General features: G+C 43.2%; 1 protein-coding gene across 4 annotated transcripts in view; it reads left to right on the top strand.

Annotated features, from left to right (window-relative positions):
- Positions 1–321: 321 nt before the first annotated feature.
- The window catches only part of LOC149450180 (threonine synthase-like 2), a 45,186-nt gene continuing 25,040 nt past the window's right edge, over positions 322–20,467 (top strand). For 3 of the 4 annotated variants that reach the window (XM_089692335.1, XM_089692337.1, XM_089692338.1), the window contains exons 1-5: positions 322–472; positions 8,106–8,336; positions 11,712–11,906; positions 13,599–13,751; positions 16,588–16,818. In XM_089692335.1, the coding sequence (XP_089548461.1) occupies positions 8,114–8,336; positions 11,712–11,906; positions 13,599–13,751; positions 16,588–16,818 (802 nt within the window). In that variant the 5' untranslated portion in view covers positions 322–472; positions 8,106–8,113. Of the gene's footprint in view, positions 473–2,447; positions 2,574–8,105; positions 8,337–11,711; positions 11,907–13,598; positions 13,752–16,587; positions 16,819–20,467 lie in introns of all 4 variants that reach the window. The other variant, XM_089692336.1, reaches the window with a different exon arrangement.

The following is a 20,467-nucleotide window of genomic DNA, read 5'->3' on the forward strand; positions in this document are numbered from 1 at the left end:
TATTCACAGTGGAGCACGACACAAATTTAATATGATATATTTGCACATGTTTATAACTCTTTAACTCTTCTCCACTCTAACTAAAAAACAAGTTTTATTTTTTTATTATTATTATATATTATTTTTATTTAAGTTATATTTTAAGCAGTATGAGCATTCTTCACGTTATTAGAAAATCGAATACTATGACTATTTATTATACTGTGCTCAAGCTGGTCTAGAGATCGATCTGCACAGACAGGACATGTGTGTACTCAGGCTGGACGACTGACGGTGAGCGTTGTCAGCACAGCTGCTCCTTTAAGAAGCCGGTCACATGATTCTGGGAGCAGAGGGCACTTCAGCGTTGGAAGGAAGAGGTTTATGGAAACACAAATCACAAGCAAGAGACTTCATTTCTGTACATGATAATTCTGTAGCCTGTGAGAGCAGCAAAGGATCCCCTGCACAATACTCATCATACACCGCCGGGGTGAGAATCACTATTAGAGAAGAGTAGAAATGTTTGTTTTCTTTGTCCTGCATATGAAGCGGTATCTTCCATTATTACTCTGGTTCTACAGCCTAGCTCAGAACAGATTCTAAGAAGACCGCAATACGTATATATACGTTCCAGAAGTGGGGAAGAGATCAGCCATAACCTTTTCTTTCAGCCTGGCTTTCTGATGAAAGTGGTCTAAGCAGTTCATTAGCCACTGGAACACTTTCTGTACCTGTGACCCCCCCCCCGCTGCTCACCGGTGTTTCTCGGGCTCACTGTTAAAACCAGCGTGCACGAGAAAAGATCCGACGGTGCGGCTCGCTGCTCCTAGAGGCAATGAGAGATTCTATGGTCTCTGATCACCTCTATGGTGTTGGAGGTCCAAAGCGGCATCATGACGTCACATCCAGTCCAGGACAGATGTAAACAATTGTTTTCTTTTTTTAAAGAAAAAGAACAAAACATTTTTTTTTTAATCTTTTGCTTTTAAAGGAGAGATTTGGAGTCTTTTTGACCCCAGATCTCTCCTTAACCACTTTGCGCCGGCGCCTCCCGGCGCTTTAAAAGTTTCAGAAGTCGGGCGGGGTTTTAGGGTCATGTGACCGCTGTGATTCGCCATCATGGTGGTCACATGATCGGAAAAGGTCCCGATCGCAAGGGGAGATCGGAACCAGGGGCGGACTGACAACTCATGGGGCCCCGGGCAATAGGGGATCATGGGGCCACTGTGTCCTTGCCCAAACTCAAAAAAGCCTATGAAAAAGGTACCAGGGGCATCTCATGAGGCCCCCTACTGACCCCGGGCCCTCGCGCAGTGCCCGAGTTTCCAAATGGTCAGTCCGCCCCTGATCGGGACCTTCCCGTGAGTCACGGACATATGTGCTGGTAGTGCGCAGGGTGCTCACTCTCAGCACATATGTATTTTCTAATGGCACGCAAATATGCAAGGCCCAGATGCCGAGAGGTACATATTTGCATGCGCTCGGCGTCCAGGGGTTAAAGAGGACCTATCATGCTTATTTCTATTATAAAGGATGTTTACATTTCTTGTAATAGGAATAAAAGTGGTAATAAAAATATAAAAGTGGTAAAAATGTAAAGCTCCCCCATCCCTCCGTGCATGCAGAAGTTAACACATATGTAAGTCATGCACGCATGTGTAAACGGTGTTCACAGCACACATGAGGTATTGCCCTGAACGTTAGAGAAATAATTCTAGTGCTAGACCTTCTCTGTAACTTTAAACAGGTAACTTGGAAAAAAATTTAAAGCGTCGCCTATGGAGATTTTTTCAGTAGTTTGTCACCATTCCACGAGTGTGTCCAATTTTAAAGCACCGTAACATATTTTTAAGATTTCAATTTCAGATTAAAATTAATTTTTTCCAAAAAGATTGTGTTTGAAAAACTGCTGCACAAATACCATGTGACATAAAAAATTGCAACGATCGCCATTTTATTATCTAGGGTCTTTGCTAACAAAAAAATATATAATGTTTGGTGGTTAGAAGTAATTTTGTAGTAAAAAATACTGATTTAAACTTGTAAGTAAAACGTGCCAGAAAATGCTTGGTCTTCAAGTGCTTTTAAAGGGCCACAAATCTAATACAAGAATGTTCTTACATAAGAACATGGTCACTAATTTGACTTTTGCTAAACAGAAAATCCTAAAAACACGAAGAAGTCTTCTGCTCCTCACATCAGCCATTCAGAAAGCACAGAAGTCAGAGCGTCAGTGTAACAGCCAGGAAACCTGCATTTTCAGAAGGGGTCAGTAGTAGCAGTCTATGTGTTTTTCTCAGGAAGGTTTATCTTTAAAAGGTTAGTCGACCTCTACATCATGCACCCTTCCTACCCCCAGTCACCGGTGTACTTACCTCTGGGGTTGCCAAGCTATTAGCACCCCCACAGCCACTCCAGTGTTCTGAGAATTTGAAACCCCATTCTTCTCTCTCTCTTCCATCCAGTGCTTCAGGGATGGACCAGATGTATTCACTGTGACAGTGATGACCATGAGTGGTACAAGTGGATAGCCATCCATCTATCCATAGGCTGCATAGAGCTGTATTAGACCTTGTATGTTTAATGTCCTGGTAAGCCATGTGGTGTGGGGGTGGCTGCGTGCACTGTAATTGGTGGAGGTGGTACAAAGGATACACATCACTCTGGACTGTAGTGTACTTTATAGGTTTTTTTGATATTACATCAGAACGTTTTGTATTTATGCACTTAATTGTTGCAGTGCAACACATCGGAGTTGATTTACTAAAACTGGAGAGTGCAAAATCTGGTGCAGCCAGGGGCGGACTGACAACTCATGGGGCCCCCGGGCAATAGGAAATCATGGGGCCCCTGTGTCCTTGCCCAGACTCAAAAAAGCCTATGAAAAAGGTACCAGGGGCATCCCATGGGGCCCCCTACTGACCCCGGGTCCTCGGGTAGTGCCCAAGTTTCCAAATGATCAGTCCGCCCCTGGGTGCAGCTGGGCATGGTAGCCAATCAGCTTCTAACTTTTATACTAAAATACTAACATTTATAGGTAAAGGTGATCCAGGGAATATTCGATTGCCTCTCGGGGGATCAGGAAGGATTTATTTCCTTGCAGGAGCAAATTGGCTCATTCTTTTTTTTTGCCCTCTTCTGGATCAACTGTGGGTATAGGATTATAATTTTTTTTTTTTTTAAATGGTTGAACTGGATGGACTTTTGTCTTTTTTCAGCCAGACTAACTATGTAACTTCAGCTTGTTCAATTAAGTTTTGACAATAAAACCTGGAAACAGATTGGTTTCTATGAAGAGCTGCACTGGATTTTATATACTCCAGTTTTAGTAAATCAACCCCATTATTTATGTTTAGTCTGGTTATTGGGTATTCAGAGATCAGTGAGTGCTGCTGTTACCTTCATATGTATATTTTTTGTATGGTTTACACTAAGAGCGGTTTGTGTGCTATTTTTGGTTTCACATGTTGAGCTAATATAATCAACTCTGTGCTGAACTGTGCCACAAGCCACTAGTGCTTTTTATTATACATATTCACCAGCTTCTTGTGATAATCAATGCCATGTGTGCCATTGTTAAGGGATTATCAGTGATCTGTGTTTGAGATATGACAAAGATTCAGCCTGCAGAATCTATATTTAACCATTTAGCCGCCTGGCCTATAGCCGTTTGGCGGCCGCAAAAATGCTGTAGCTTTCGGTTGCACGCCATTTGGCGTGCTCCCGCACATGCGCAGTTCGCGCGGTTGCAGAGCCGCGCGGTTGCAGAGCCGCGCAGCGGCGCGATCTGTCACCGGCCGTGTACCTCGGACACGGCCGATGACAGATCTGAGTACCGGCCCCCGTTGCCGGTACTATGTGACCTGCTGTGACCAATCACAGCAGGTCACATGACAGTTGTAAACAATGGATGGCTTCATTCATGCCATCCATTGTATACTAGTGCCTAGCTGTGAATGGTCACAGCAGGTCACATGCACATGTCATGTGATTAGCTGTGGCCAAATCACAGCTAAGCACAGAAAAAAACAAAAAAAAAAAACCTGAATGAATCGATTTCGTTCAGGTAAATGCTTGCTTATAGCAAAGTAATTCTTTGCTATAAGCAAATTGTGTAAAAAAAAAAAATACTGATCACTTCCCCAAAGTAGTACAATGTTACTATGGTAACATTGTACTACTTTGGTCATAGTAAAATATGAAAAAAAACTTAAAAAAAATAAAAAAAAATGTAATAAAAAATTAAAAATAGTAAAAAAATACAAATATATATATATATAATTTGTTTTCATACTGTCACCAGTCAGTGTCCCTGTTCACCGCCATGCCAGTTATATGATGACGCTGTACTGCACTGGTGACAGTATGTAAAAATAAAAATAGTGAAAATAATTTTTTTAATTTTCTGAAAAATTATGACAAAAAAAATACAACTTCAAAAAACTCGCCATTCCTCTTATGAAGTACGTCGGACTGTCTACTCTGCAAACAGGGGTCATTTGGGGATATCTGTACTATTCTGACATTCTTGGACCTCAAGAAATTAGATTGGCTGTCAGTACTTCAGGATTGATCAATTTTCAGATCTATACCATAGTTTGTGAACTCTATAACTTTCCTACAAACTAAATAATACATCCTAATTTTGGGTTATTTTCACCAAAGACATGTAGCAGAATACATCTTGGCCTAAATTTATGAAGAACAATTATTTATTTGTAAACTTTTATAACAGAAACAAAGAAAAACGTGGATTTTTTTTCAAAATTTTTGGTCTTTTTTTGTTAATTTAGCAAAAAATAAAAACCCCAGCGGTGATTAAATACCACCAAAAGAAAGCTCTAGTTGTGTGAAGAAAATGATAACATTTTAGTTTGGGTACAATGTTGTATGACAGCGCAATTGTCATTCAAAGTGTGAGAGCGCTGAAACCTGAAAAATGGCCTGGGCAGGAAGGGGTAAAATTGCACGGTATTGAAATGGTTAAAGAGGAGCAGAAAACACATGTTGCTCACTTGCAGTCCAAGTTTAATGTGTTAAACTGAAATGGATAACATTATACAGCTAATTACTGGTTCACACTAGCCCGCAGGCTTCAGGCTGGTTGCAGGTTCAGGAATTGCACCTGTTCCCACACCCACAACCACCCACAGGCACATTGTGTTTCTCTTGTGAAGAATGTGGGGGTGTCATTAATTCTGAATGGCACCCCCACGCATCTCATCTCGCAGCGCGATTGTGGGTGCAGGAAACTGCATGGTGCATTTGCTTGGTGAAACGAGGGCACAGCAGGTCATTCAAATGAAAAACGATGGCCGCACGGCCTTCACTAGTGTGATTCAGGCCAGCAGTAGTGGCAGTGCAGGCCACATGGAAAAGCACATTCATTTGTATTAGAGAATTACCATTACTAACATATAGGATACTAAACAGAGAAAGTGAGTGTCAGAACAAACACAAAACTGACCAAAGATAGCATAAACATAGGGGTTGATTTACTAAAGGCAAATAGACTGTGCTTCTGCTCGTTTACAAAACCTTAGAGCAACTGCACTGCAAGTGCACAGTCTATTTGACTTTAGTAAATCAACCCCCAAAGTGTGACTAACCTGTATTTAAAGAGGAAAAGAAAAAACATGTTGCTCACTTGCATTACGAGTTTAATGCGAGCTTATTGGTATAGTCTCCTGAAGTCACTCTACAAATCATCAGAGCTCCCTCTAGCTGCAGCCTAGTAATAGCATTACTGGGAGGTTTATTTTACTTTCTACACTATAAACAGGTGAAGACATGAAAATATATGAACATTTATAACTGTTAACCACTTGAGCTCCAGAGGATTTACCCCCCTTAATGACCACGCCTCTTTTTGCTACTCGGCGCTGCACTAATTCAACTGATAATTGCACGGTCATGCAATGCTGCACCCAAACAAAATTTACGTCCTTTTTTTCACACAAATAGAGCTTTCTTTCGGTGTAAATTGATCACATGTGTGCTTTTTATTTTTCACGCTATAAACAAAAAAAGGCCAAAAATTTTGAAGAAAAACTATTTTTTACTTTCAACTATAAAAAATATATAGTAAACTCAAAGTTGGTTATAAATTTAGGCCAAAATGTATTCTGCTACATGTTTTTGGAAAAAAAATCCCAATAAGTGTATATTGATTGCTTTGTGTGGAAGTTATAGCGTCTACAAACTATGGTATAAATACTGCAATTTACGCCATTTTTCTGCTATACAGCGCTGCGCTAGTTTAACGGACAATTGCGCGGTCATGCAATACGGTACATAAATTAAATTTACATCCTTTTTTTCCCACAAATTGAGCTTTCTTTCGGTGGTATTTGATCACCTGTGTGGTTTTTATTTTTTGCGCTATAAAAAAAAAGGCTGACAATTTTGAGGAAAAAAAAACAATATTTTGGACTTTTTGCTATAAAACATGTCCAGTAAAAAAAAAATGCAAAAATCAAATTTAGTCATAAATTTCTGCCAAAATGCATTCTGCGACATGTCTTTGCTAAAAAAAAAAACCCAATACGTGTAAATTAATTGGTTTACGTGAAAGTTATAGCGTTTACAGATACTGGAATTTTTTATTTTTATTTATACTAATAATGGCGCCGATCAGCGACATATGGCGGCAATCAGCAACATATGGCGGCGACCAGCGACTTATGGTAGGACTGCGGGACTGTGGCGGACATTTTGACACTGGGGGGGGAACTGACTTGGGGTCACTGACATCCCCAGTGACACCAATACAGTGATCAGTGAAAAAAAACCACTGAAACTGTACTAATGTCACTGGGGAGGAAGGGGTTAACATTTTTAGAATTTGCTGTGTAAGGGGAGTGTTTTACTAGGCGGGGAGTATGTACTGGACGGGGGAGGGAGGGGGGAGCTGATCAAGGGAGAGAAACTCTGCAGCTTCTCACAAGCTGTCAGAGAACTGACACAGAACAGGGCTGTGTGTAAACAATGCAGCCCTGCTCTGTGTCAGCGATCACCGTCAATCGCGGGAAAACGGCCGGTAAAAACCGGCTGTGACCTGGTGGCTGACACCCGCTGCTGACACCCGCGGGACAGATAGGGCGCCTTGCGCGCGCCCCCTACCTGGTTTGAAGGCAGCCATTTTAAAATGTGCTTTTGCCTACGAGTGCCGTCCTGCCGCTGTTTATATGCGGTGGCTGGGCGGCAAGTGGTTAAGAAGCAAAGTGTCCATAAATATGTCTTTTAAAAACTCCCACAAATAATGAGAAACATCCACAAGTAAAAAACGTTTCTGTTTTGTGTTCAGGTTGATTCAATGGACTTTCATCTGGCATGATTTTTTATATGTGATTTTTTATGTGTTGGACACTTGCACTTGTGTATTAGTTGCGTTCCCCTATAGGGAATCACTTGCCTCACAGTTATTTGTTCCCCCTGATTGGGTTTATTTTATGTGGGGGGTCACTTGTGCAGTTTGTGACAGCTGACCTATATGTTACTATGTCTTTTGTGTTATTGATACTTCTGTTTAGTATTTATTTTGGCGCTACACCATTTTCTTCATAATATTTGTATACTTTGTGGTAAAAGAGGGTGCTAGCTGCTTAGGGTAGGTTACATCCATTTCAGCGCAGGGGGTCTTTCTCCTTCCACTCAGCTGGTCTCTCACAATGAGCATGGTGGATGGCTGTATAGCAGTGGGCCCCTATATCAAGTACGTTGACCACCAGCTTCCTGAACCTTGTCCACTCTTAAGAAACGATTTGAATTCCTGCATGCTTTCTATTCCCTGTTACTTCCTGTACATTATGGCATTAGTTACTAAAACAGAAAGTGATGGGAAATCTCTCCAATGGAGACACAAATGGTAATAAAAACCTGACTGAGGTTCCCTACTTAGGCCGTTGTTTGGTGGACTGCACAGTTGTAGCCATATCTACAGCTGACATAATGCTGCTTACAATAGTGGATCCTAGTTTTAGTTTTTTTGCAGCAATAATTACTAAATATGTGAAGGGTTAAGTCTTTTTAAGGTGTCATCCTTATTTTGTGCCTAGAGTAAATATACTGTAAATCCTGATGCATGTCGTCTGTACATTTGAGTGTTTTTCTTCCCTTTATAGCTGAAAAAATGAAGTACACCAGCACAAGAGGAGCTGTGTCTGGTGTGGGGTTTGATGAGGTCTTATTTTCGGGATTTGCTGCAGATGATGGTCTGTATATGCCGGAGCAGATCCCGAAGCTGGATGAGCAGACTCTCAGATCATGGAGCGCTCTCTCCTACAAGGAGTTGGTGAAGGAAGTGTGCTCTCTCTTTATTCCTTCGGAGCTCATCCCCAGGAATGATCTACATGGTAAGTTACACATTAACGAAAGTTGAGAGAAATGTATAAATTGCTACTGCTAAAGTGTTCACAAAGGTTGATTGGTGGCCAGGAGAAGTATCTCCAGTTCTTAGTAAGGGCAAGTCGATATGCAGTATACGGCACTATTTAGCTCTTTAGTTGAGGAAAAGCACTAAGGAAAAAAAGGTCCCTAACTCACTATAAGCGCCATGTCACTCCTTGACACAGGTGCATTTCAGCGTAGCAACTGGTGTGCACTGCAATTTGGGTGAGATCAGACTTTTTTTTTTGTTTTTACATTTTTCTAACAACTTCTCAACCGTGCCATAGCCAAAAGACGGTTACAGTGCGGTCTTCTACGTCTGAGAGGGTGTCTATAGATGTCCCCCCAGAACCCTGCCCCCTGCATGCCCCCCGGGTGCGCATTGGGCACGCTCTGTAATCACCTTTGGACACAGTTGATCACAGATCAAAGTAAAGGCTCAATCACAGCGGCCCTTTGCCATGTGATCACCTGTGTCCAATCACAGCTGATCACATGTAAACAAATCTGCCGGTTATCAGCATTTCAGCATATCGGCTCTCCTTTCCTCACACAGTGACAGCACGTGAGGAAAGGAGAGCTGATAACGGCAATCCTGACAGGCCACATCTACAATGATAATCAGGGCACTGATCTTCAGTGCCCCAATTATCAATGCAGCCCCATCAGTGCAGGTTCTTAGTGCCTATCAGTGCCGGCTTATCAGTGCAGCCTCATGAGTGCCCATCGGTGCAGCCTCATGAGTGCCCATCGGTGCAGCCTCATGATTGCCCATCAGTGCAGCCTATCAGTGCCAGCTTATCAGTGCAGCCTCATGAGTGCCCATCAGTGCAGCCTCATCAGAGCACATCGGTGAAGAAGAAAATTTTCATAACGAAAACTAAGAAAAACTTTTTTTCAAAATGTTCAGGCATTTTTCCTTTGTTTTGTGTCAATAGCCGCCCATCACAGTGCCACAGCATCTGCTGTGAATAGACCCTTATTTCAAAAGGAAAAATACATTGTAACTGCTTAAAATGCCTAAAATGTGGTAGCTGGAGTTAGGCTTTAATTTCTTAGCCATTTATGTAAAGTCCATCTAAATCTACTAGTCCATCTAACACTAACCTCACCCTAGGATGACAGCACTGCTGTCCAAGGGTGGCTACATGGCTGCTCCATAGATACAGCTGATGATTGAGTGTAGCCACCCTAAGGCTTCATGCACATGGGTGAATGAATTTATGCTGCCAAAAGGTGGCAGAAAAAAATGCCACTGATTTTGTGTTTTTTCACTTTTAGGTGCATTTTATGCGCATTTACATGCATATGGTGTTTAGAAGCGGTTGCGCGCAAACTCATTCTATTGGCTAGAATATTCATGCATTCTATCCATTAGAATACAGTGAAGGAAATAAGTATTTGATCCCCTGCTGATTTTGAATGTTTGCCCACTCACAAAGAAATGATCAGTCTAAAAATCGAATGGTAGGTGTATTGTAACACAGAGACAGAATTGCAACCCAAAATTCAAAAGAAATGCATGTCTAACAAATGATCAAGTATTTGATCCCCTTCACAAAACATGACTTAGTACTTGGTAACAAATCCCTTGTTGGCAATCACAGAGGTCAGACGATTCCTGTAGTTGGCCACCAGGTTTGCACACATCTTAGGAGGGATTTTGGCCCACTCCTCTTGGCAGATCCTCTCCAGGTCATTAAGGTTTGGTGGCTGACGTTTGGCAACTTGAACTTTCAGCTCCCTCCACAGATTTTCAGTCGGATTAAGGTCTGGAGACTGGCTAGGCCACTCCAGGACCTTAATGTGCTTCTTCTTGAGCCACTCCTTTGTTGCCTTGGCCGTGTGCTTTGGGTCATTGTCATGCTGGGACACCCATCCACGACCCATTTTCAATGCCCTGGCTGAGGGAAGAAGGTTCTCACCCAAGCTTTGACGGTACATTGCCCCGTCCATCGTCCCTTTGATGCGGTGCAGTTGTCCTGTCCCCTTAGCAGAACCCCCCCCCCGAAGCAGAATGGTTCGCCTCCATGTTTGACAGTTGGGATGGTGTTCTTGGGGTCATAAGCAGCATTCCTCCTCCTCCAACATGGCCAGCTGAGTTGATGCCAAAGAGCTCGATTTTGGTCTCATCTGACCACAACACTTTCAACCAGTCCTCTTCTGCATCATTCAGATGTTCAGTGGCAAGCTTCAGATGGGCCTGGACATGTGCTTTCTTGAGCAAAGGGACCTTGCGGGCACTGCAGGATTTCAATCCTTGTTGGCATAGTTCGTTACCAATTGTTTTCTTGGTGACTGTGGTCCCAGCTGCCTGGAGATCATTGACAAGATCCTCACATGTAGTTCTGGGATGATTCCTCACTGTTCCCATGATCATTGACACTCCATGAGGTGAGATCTTGTATGGTGCACCAGACCTAGGGAAACTGACAGTTGTTTTGTGTTTCTTCCATTTGCGATGATTGCACCAACTGTTGTCACCTTCTCACCAAGCTGCTTGGCGATAGTTTGGTAGCCCAGTCCAGCCTTGTGTAGGTCTACAATCTTGTCCCTGACATCCTTGGACAGCTCTTTGGTCTTTGCCATGGTGGAGAGTTTGCAATCTGATTGTTTGATTGTTCCTGTGGACAGGTGTCTTTTATACAGGTAACACAATGAGATTAGCAGAACTCCCTTTAAGAGACTGCTTCTAATCTCAGCTTGTTTCCTGTATAGAAGACACCTGGTAGCCAGAAATTCTGCTGAATGATAGGGGATCAAATACGTACCATGCACATGCAAATCAGTGCATCATTTGTTAGTCATGCATTTCTTTTGAATTTTTTGTAGCTATTCTGTCTCAGTGTTACAATACACCGAACATTCGATTTTTAGACTGATCATTTCTTTGTGAGTGGGCAAACATTCAAAATCAGCAGGGGATCAAAAACTTCTTTCCTTCACTGTAAATACACACACGTGTTTACATGTGTTTAGGGCATGTATATGCGTTGTGTGGAGAAACCGCAAAAGCCGCTTCTTGGGGAATGCATGCTTGGGAAATTTCTTTCCGCCACTGGACGAAAACACCTGCATGGGCCCATTACCTAAAATGCAGTGGTGTTCAGAGGTGAAAAAAAAAACCCCAAACACCCTTGAAAGTGGCGTTTTCTGCATCTGTGTGCATGAGGTCTAAGACAGGAGGTGGATTGCTGCCAGATCACCAGGTAAAGATAAAAGAAAAAAAAAAGAAAACTAATGCAGCCACCACATCTCAGGACTGGTAAGCTGCAGTATATTACATTTATGGTTTTTGGGTTTAGATATGTGGAAAGCAGTGATAACTCTTCTCTGTATAGATCTGATCGACAAAGCTTTACTGCGCTTCAGACACCAAGACATCGTTCCAATTACCAGACTGGAAAATGGGTTGAATGTGATGGAGATGTGGCACGGTCCAACATACGCTTTTAAAGACCTCGCTATGTCCTGTATGGGCCAGTTTCTGGATTACTTTTTGAAGGAAAGCAAGCGGCATGTGAACATCCTGGTTGGTACGTTGTCACCAATATATCATTGTTATCCCACAGATGGCTGACTTTTCTCATATCGTTCATAAAATATATGAAAGCACATTAAAGCGGTTGTAAATCCTCACATATACCCAGTGAAGTGACTGGCCTCAAAGTGGTTGTAAAGGCTCAAGGTTTTTTTACCTTTTGTGCATTCTATGCACGAAGGTAAAAAACCTGTGTGCAGCATCCCCCCCCCCCAGCCCCCCTAATACTCCCCTAAGCCCCCTCTTGATCCAGCGATGTGCACTGGACTGTTCCTGGACTCCCTCTCCTCATTGGCTGAGACAGAAGCGGGAGGCATTGGCTGTCAATCACAGCAAGTGAACCAATGAGAAGTGAGAGAGCAGGGGGCCGAGCCGTGGCTCCGTGTGACTGGACACACAGACAGCGGGTGCCCCCATAGCAAGCTGATTGCTGTGGGGTCACCTGACAGGAGGGAGTGGCCAGGAGAGCATGCAGTGGACCTGAGAAGAGGAGGATCCAGGCTGCTCTGTGCAAAACCACTGCACACAACAGGTAAGTATATAGACATATTTGTTATTTTTTCTTAAACAAAAGCCTTTAGAAACACTTCAAGTAATACACAGAGATGAAAAACGTCCTCTTACATAAGTTGTACCTGTTTATCTACAGTTGTGTTTCTCCTACATCCATTCAAAGTGCAGAATTTACACAGGATCTCTCAGCTATGAAAAGCAGGGGGTGGGGTGCTGAAGTTACATTAATGAGGAGAACTGATTGGAGGGAAGGGAACCCCCCCCCCCCTTAAAACAGGAACAGAGCTGCGGCTGTCAATCACAGGCTGTGTCCTCTCCTGTCACCATTTTTCTGTTCGTGTCATGAAAACTTGTCAGAAGTGACTCATATTATAGCAGAGAGACAGAAATGACTCTTAGTGCTCTGGATTGAGACAAATACACACTATAGAGGGATATGTTTTGTTCATATTTCATGTCTGAGGTTTACAACCACTTTAAGTGACACAACATCTGAAATACACATATTTTTCAGTGGACAGATTTCCTTTAAGTGTGGTACTTTGGAGAGTAAATCAGACTTAACACAAGCTACATGTTTTCTTGCTGTGTGCTGCACGCAGTAATGTGTCTAATGTGTAAAACTTCCAGCTATTTATTACCTCTCACTGAGATCACAGCACTCCCCCCAACAATGTATTCATCTGATTTCCTCTCCTGAAGAACTGAACCATCTTTGTTCAGCCACCATCCAGGGTCAGCATCTACTTTCTGGACTGAGGTGACAGTCATGTAAATTTTAGTGCTTGTGCAATTTTTGGCTGTGTTCACAAATGCCTTACACAAATCAGCCTCTGCTGCATCCTCTCACCTTGCAGTGTTATAATGTACAGTCTGATCCTCCTACCTGCAGCGCACTGATGACATCATTTGAGCCTAGACAAAGACTGACTGAATCTTGAGGATTGCTTTTTAACGATAAAAGTTGGAGCTTTTCTGAAAAGAAAATGATACTGTTACTCTGTATTGTGACATATCAGGAATTTATTCATGCAGACTTGTTATGTTACTGACAGGTCCACTTTAACCCCGTGTTTATATCTCACATTTATTACTGACTGATTATTTTAATTACTGACCAGAAGCTTTCAGAGAGCTTTCTGTATTATTCAGCGCTGTGTATCTTATGTTTCAGCAACATCTGGAGACACGGGAAGTGCTGCAATTGAGGGTGTTCGAGAAAATCCAAATATTGATATCATTGTTCTGTTCCCACTTGGACGCTGTACTAAGATCCAGGAGCTGCAGATGATCACAGTGTTTGAGGATAATGTTCACGTGTTAGGGGGTAGGTAGCCGGTACATTACTATTAGTCAGGATTTAACCACTATGTACGTCCCGAGAGCGAAGCGCACAAAGCAAACTTGTGGCAGTAGCAGCCATGTGCTTTGTATTTATTTCAGTCAAAGCCAGGGGCGGACTGACCATTTGGAAACTCAGGCACTGTCCGAGGGCCAGGGTCAGTAGGGGGCCCATGAGATGCCCCTGGTACGTTTTTCATAGGCTTTTTTTGAGTTTGGGCAAGGATACAGGGGCCCCATGATCTCCTATTGCCCGGGGGCCCCATGAGTTGTCAGTCCGCCCCTGGTCAAAGCTGGCCTCCAGCTGTAATTTAAAAGTGATCCGGGCACATTACATGGGGAGGCTGCAGGGCACATTACATGGGGAGGCTGCAGGGCACATTGCATGGGGGGCAGCAGCAGGGCGCATTACATGGGGGGCAGCAGCAGGGCACGTTACATGGGGGGCAGCAGCAGGGCGCGTTGCATGGGGGGCAGCAGCAGGGCGCGTTGCATGGGGGGCAGCAGCAGGGCGCGTTGCATGGGGGGCAGCAGCAGGGCACGTTGCATGGGGGGCAGCAGCAGGGCGCGTTGCATGGGGGGCAGCAGCAGGGCGCGTTGCATGGGGGGCAGCAGCAGGGCGCGTTACATGGGGGGCAGCAGCAGGGCGCGGTACATGGGGGGCAGCAGCAGGGCGCGTTGCATGGAGGGGTAGCACCAGGATATATTATTTTGTACATGGAGTCAGCAGCAGGCTATATTACATCTTCCTTCTTCCTTGGGTCAGCTGATAGCTTTCCATGGTTTCCAACACCATTTCTATGCTGATGACACACAAATCTATCTCTCTACTCCTCAGCTCACCCCATCAGTTTCCTCACGTATCACCGATTTACTAACAGATATATCAGACTGGATGTCACACCTCTTCCTAAAATTCAATCTATCCAAAACTGAGCTCATAATATTTCCTCCCCCACGTGTCTCTTCCCCTGATTTCTCAGTCAGGATCAATAGCACGACTATCAACCCATCCCCACATGCCAGGGTGCTAGGGGTAACCCTGGATTCTGAACTATCCTTTCAGGCTCACATCCAATCCCTGTCCAAATCATGCCGCCTCAACCTCCACAACATCTCCAGAATATGCCCCTTATTAACCAAGGATACCACAAAGCTCCTAATTCACTCCCTGGTCATCTCTTGACTTGACTACTGCAACTCCCTCCTCATTGGTTTACCTTTACATAGACTATCCCCCCTCCAGTCCATCATGAATACTGCTGCCAAGCTCATCCAACTTACCAACCATTCAGTGTCTGCTACCCCTCTCTGCCAATCCCTCCACTGGCTTCCACTCGCTCAATGAACAAAATTCAAAATACTAACAACAACTTACAAAGCCATCCACAACTCTGCCCCCAGCTACATCACCTACCTGGTCTCCAAATATCAACCAAACTGCTCTCTTCAATCCTCCCAAGACCTTCTGCTCTCTAGTTCCCGTGTCACCTCCACGCTTGCACCTCCATGCTTGCCTCCAGGACTTCTCCCGAGCTTCTCCCATCCTATGGAACTCCCTACCCCAATCTGTCTGGCTGTCTCCTAATCTATCCACCTTTGGACAATCCCTGAAAACCTTTCTCTTTAAATAAGTCTATCCTGCTTCTACATAGTAAACCGCCATTTATTTCCTCCATCAGCTCATCCCCCCCCACAGCTATTACCTTTTGTATCACTCAACCCTTCCTCCTAGATTGTAAGCTCTAACGAGCCAGGCCTTCTGTTCCTCTTGTACCAAATTGTATTGTAATAGTAATGTCTACCTTCATTTTGTAAAGCGCTGCGCAAATTGTTGGTACTATATAAATCCTGTATTATAATAATAATTACATGGGAGGGAGCAGAAGGGCACATTACATGAGGGACTGTAGCGGCCGAGCACAGCAAGCGGAGATGGCAATATACTGTAGAGTAGGTTTTGGGAGTCCTGGTCCTCACCAGCCCCACCATTCTTCTCCATCCCAGGTGATGTCACATACATGCACCTAGGATGGACAGGAGGGGAGTAGGGGCCGCGGGGAACAGAGTGCTACAGCACGACTCCCTGAAGCTTCACACTGCAGATCTGTATGTAGGGGAGACCTGGGGATGAGAAACAATCTGATTACTAATGCAGGCCATAGATGGGTTGAAAATCGGCCGTTTAAAATAAAAAAAAAATTAAAAAATCGGTCGTTCAATCGGCCGACATTACCACCAATGGCAAAAAAATCAGCCACTTTTCGTCCCGTCTACGGCCGGCATTTTTACTTCTGTCCTTGCAGAGAGCTCCGCTATTATATGTTACATGAAAAAGTCTTGCGGTTGCAACATTGTATCTATTTCAGATAAAGATATTTTTATTCGGATACAAATAGATACATTTTTGCAACTGCAAGACTTTTAATATAAAATATAAAAGCGGACTATTCTTCTTCTTCTTCTTCTTGCAGGTCACAGCTCATGTGCAGATTTTTTATGGGTAAAACGATCGGCCGATTTGCCCATCATTGCCGGGAAAATTGGCCAATTGTCAAAATCGGCCGTGAATTTTCCAACTTTACCGATGAAAAAAAATGTGCCAAAACCCCGAAAAACGGCCGACCAATTGACCCACTAACGATGCGAAAATCAGCTGATTTTTTTTCGGACGAAATTTCGGCCAATTTTTGACCCATCTATGGCCTGCATAAGTGATTACATTGGAATGTGTGAGATATTGTACATCCTCCATACGCATGAGCAACCTAATAATTCATATAAAATGCAACTCTTCTAAATTTTCTCCTGTTCCTTGGCAGTTGAAGGAACATCGGATGAGCTGGATGTACCTGTAAGAAAACTCTTCGCAGACACAAGTTTTGCAAGCAAGCATAACTTAATGAGCACTATTTCTGTAAACTGGGCTCGAGTGATGGTCCAGGTAGCCCATTTCATCTACGGGTACTTCCGATGTGCTCCAGCATCAGAGGAAGACATACTGCGCCCAGTGGAGATAGTCGTACCAACAGGTGGAGCAGGGAATATTACAGGTAAGAGATGGGTAACATGAAGTGAGCACGCACCAGTACCCCAACAGCAAATGGCTTGCTATGGGGGGGGGGGCACTGGTCAAGGGGGAGGAGCCAGGAGCGCTGGCGGGGGAAAAAGAGGATCCTGGTTGCTCTGTGCAAAACCAGCACAGAGCAGGTAAGCATAACATGTTTGTCATAACCTCTGTGACCAAACCCCGTTAGGTAGGGTGAAATGCATCAGAGGGTGTGGCCAGAATGGCGGCTGAGGCTATTCCTCAACATTGGACTCCTGTGGTCGGTTGATCAGCGTCCATCCCTTCACAGGTACAACATGTTTGTTATAAAAAAAACAAAACAACGAACCTTTAGAATCACTTTAACTATTTTAATCCTTATGCTGCTAGCATTAGTAAATAGATCATATTAATATAGTTACTCTTTTTTAATTTTTTTTTTTACATTTCTTCAGTTACTTCCTGGTTTCTGGCCTAGATCAAAATGATGCCATACATCCCTGGAGTTTTAATGAGCATTTTGTTTTCTTTCATCTGGAGGAGGAGCTTTCACAGTAACAACACTCAGGAACAAACTGGCACCCAATATAATTAACCCTCCCAAACAACCCAGTTTTTTCTTTAACCGCAGTGGTTTTTATCCCTGCAATAGGTGCATGTTATGCGTTTGTAATGGTATACACAAAAGTACTGTAAAATCTTTTAGATCAAACGCTACAGGTAAAACGTACGACATTGAAAATACCATTACATGTAACACTACACATGTGGTCTACCTCTTAGAGTGCTCCTGCGGGAAGCAATACGTAGGGAGGACAACCCGAAGGCTAAGAGACAGGTTGCGTGAACACCTCAAAAACATCACTAAGGGATTTAAGGAACACTCTGTATCCATGCATTTCAGACAACACCACCACAGAAACCCCCACTGTCTGAAATTCACGGGAATTGATGTTATCAAAAAACAATGGCGAGGTACATACAGCAAAAGAGCTGTATCTAAACTAGAAACGAAATGGATATATTTATTGCAAACGCTGTCACCATCAGGCCTGAACATCGACCTCGACATTAATTGCTTCATTGATACCAGTTAATAGCATCACAAAATCCCACATCCCCTCAGTTGGGTTCATCTGTTTCCATTTTTTATACTCATGATTATTGGTTCCACCCCATGTGGGTGTGTATTTTATATGTTTATATTTTTTATATTCTAATACCTTTGTGACCCATGTCTCATATATTCACAGTTTTATGGTCACTATTATTCGTTTTAATATGTCCGCATACGTTTATGTTACTGTCATTTGGCCTTATAGGCCTTTATGCTGGATTTAAGCGGTATGATATTAGTTAATATTATTCTTTCACCTTTTTTACATATGGTTTATTAATAGGGTATTGATGACCATCATTGTAATTTCCATTAATTTTTTAACACACATGTTTTATATTATTTTATACTGTTTTTAAACTATTATTATCCAGTCACTATGAGGTAGTGATTCTTCTTATTGTAAGACGTTTATGACTAATCATAGATTGTTAGATGATTTGCTTCATATATGTTTCCTGGCTTTATTTAGGAGAGATCCTTTTCCCCATATCGTCTTTTCCAATTTGGTCACTAGGTGGTGCTGTGGCTTCCATTAAATCCTTGCACAGGGATTTGGGTCATACTATAGCCTTACCGATGAGTAATCGATTGTCACAGACCCCATTGCGCCACAGAGGAATAAGTAGACATCCACATGCCCGGATAAACCTTTTAATTTAGAAGGAACATTCCCCTGTGCGCTGGGCACATCTCTCATTGATGTATTGTTTTCAACCCACGGCAAAATGGCCGCCGGAGGTCTTACTGGGCATGCGCGACTGCTGTTTGTCCTCTATGCACTATAAGCCAAAAACATGGCTAGTGCGCATGCGCGGGAAGCCCGCGATGCCGCAGATGTGCAGAATGAGCACATTTGCTCTTTCTTTATTTAAGGACTCACTTGGGACCGGGTTCTCTCCCTTTGAAAATGTGTTATTACACGAAACGCGTTAGAGAGATACCCTTTCTTATGGAATGTTAACCACTAACTACCTCAGATGTAAGTGCTGATTTTGTTTACTTACTTGTACTTTGATGTTACCCCTATTTTGATCATTAAACATACTACACTATTGGAGTTCTTTTCTCTCTGGGCTCATTTATCTGGCACTGAGAGTCCCTGTTCTGAAGGATTTTTCCTGGCTCCTATCTGCCTCGTATGATCCCCCTGATGGCTGGAAATTGTACTGCTGGACACAGCTAACCTGAGATGTGGAAACCTGCTTTGGATAGATGACAGCTGGTGAAGTACCTCCACCTGATGATCACATCCGCATGCTGAGTTCCCACCCCCAGAGTACCGAGGAGTAGGTCTTATTTACTCCAACGCACATTTATCTGTGCTATCTGGTTAGTGCATAGTACGCTCATTGCTTCCAGCCACAGCAGTCACGAAAGTTATCCGCTGTTCTTTGTGTCACCACAGTCACATCATCTCATATGAACTATATCCTATCAGTCAATTGGTGCATAGTATGCTCATTGCTTCCAGTTTTAATAGTCACGTATTTTACTTTTCTGTTTACTGTATATCCACAGTCACCTCACTCCGCATTATCTATACCTAATAAGCGGTGTTGCTGTTAATATCATTTAACACCACGGTCACGGCAGTCACAGAAGGTTTATTACTGCTCGTTGTGTCACAACAGTCACATTAATTTATATATACTATATTAATGAAGTTTTAACACTGTGAGATATCTTCAATATGTTGCAACTATGATCGAGCGCCGCATTTGTACCTTTATTTCTGATATTTATTGGAGGATCTGAGGTTGTTTCCTCTTCTATGCTGGCTGCTCCTATTTTTCTGTACTTAACTGGTCTACTGTAACCCAGCGCTCATATTTCTATTGTTTTTATTACTCTTCCTTTCACAGTAAGCACACACTCCTGCCTGCATGCCTGAACTAAGGACAAATGGATTCCAGGAAGTAAATGTTACATGAATCATCTGCCATTACCAGGGGTGGACTGACAACTCATGGGGCCCCTGGGCAATAAGGGATCATGGGGCCCCTGTGTCCTTGCCCTCACTCACAAAAGCCTATGGAAAAGGTACTAGGGGCATCTCATTGGGCCCCCTACTGACCCTGGGCCCTCAGGCAGTGCCTGAGTTTCCAAATGGCCAGTCTGCCCCTGGCCATTACACAAGGCTGTGGTTAGAAATGCTGAGGGTTGGTTTTCAAAATAATTTCTCAACAAAATAAAGCATGGAGAAATGGATGGATGGGTGAGCATGCTTTATGAACTAAATGGTGTTTTCAGTGGTCAGATACAGTTAAGTTCCACTTTAAAGTGTGACTTCCATAGTCTGGTTGGAAAAAGACAAAAGTCCATCCAGTTCAACCATAGAAAAAAAAAAAAGTTATAATCCTATACCCACAGTTGATCCAGAGGAAGGATCTCGGCAAAAACTCAGCAAAGCATGATCCAATTTGCTCCTGCTGGGAAACAAAATCCTTCTTGATCCCCCGAGAGGCAATAGGATATTCCCTGGATCAAGCTTACCTTCAAATGTTAGTATCCAGTTATATTCTGTGTATCTAAG

Source organism: Staurois parvus, unplaced genomic scaffold, assembly GCF_062004578.1.
Source record: "Staurois parvus isolate SC_StPar_1 unplaced genomic scaffold, SC_StPar_1.0 ptg000581l, whole genome shotgun sequence".
NCBI classification, from domain to species: Eukaryota; Metazoa; Chordata; class Amphibia; order Anura; family Ranidae; genus Staurois; species Staurois parvus.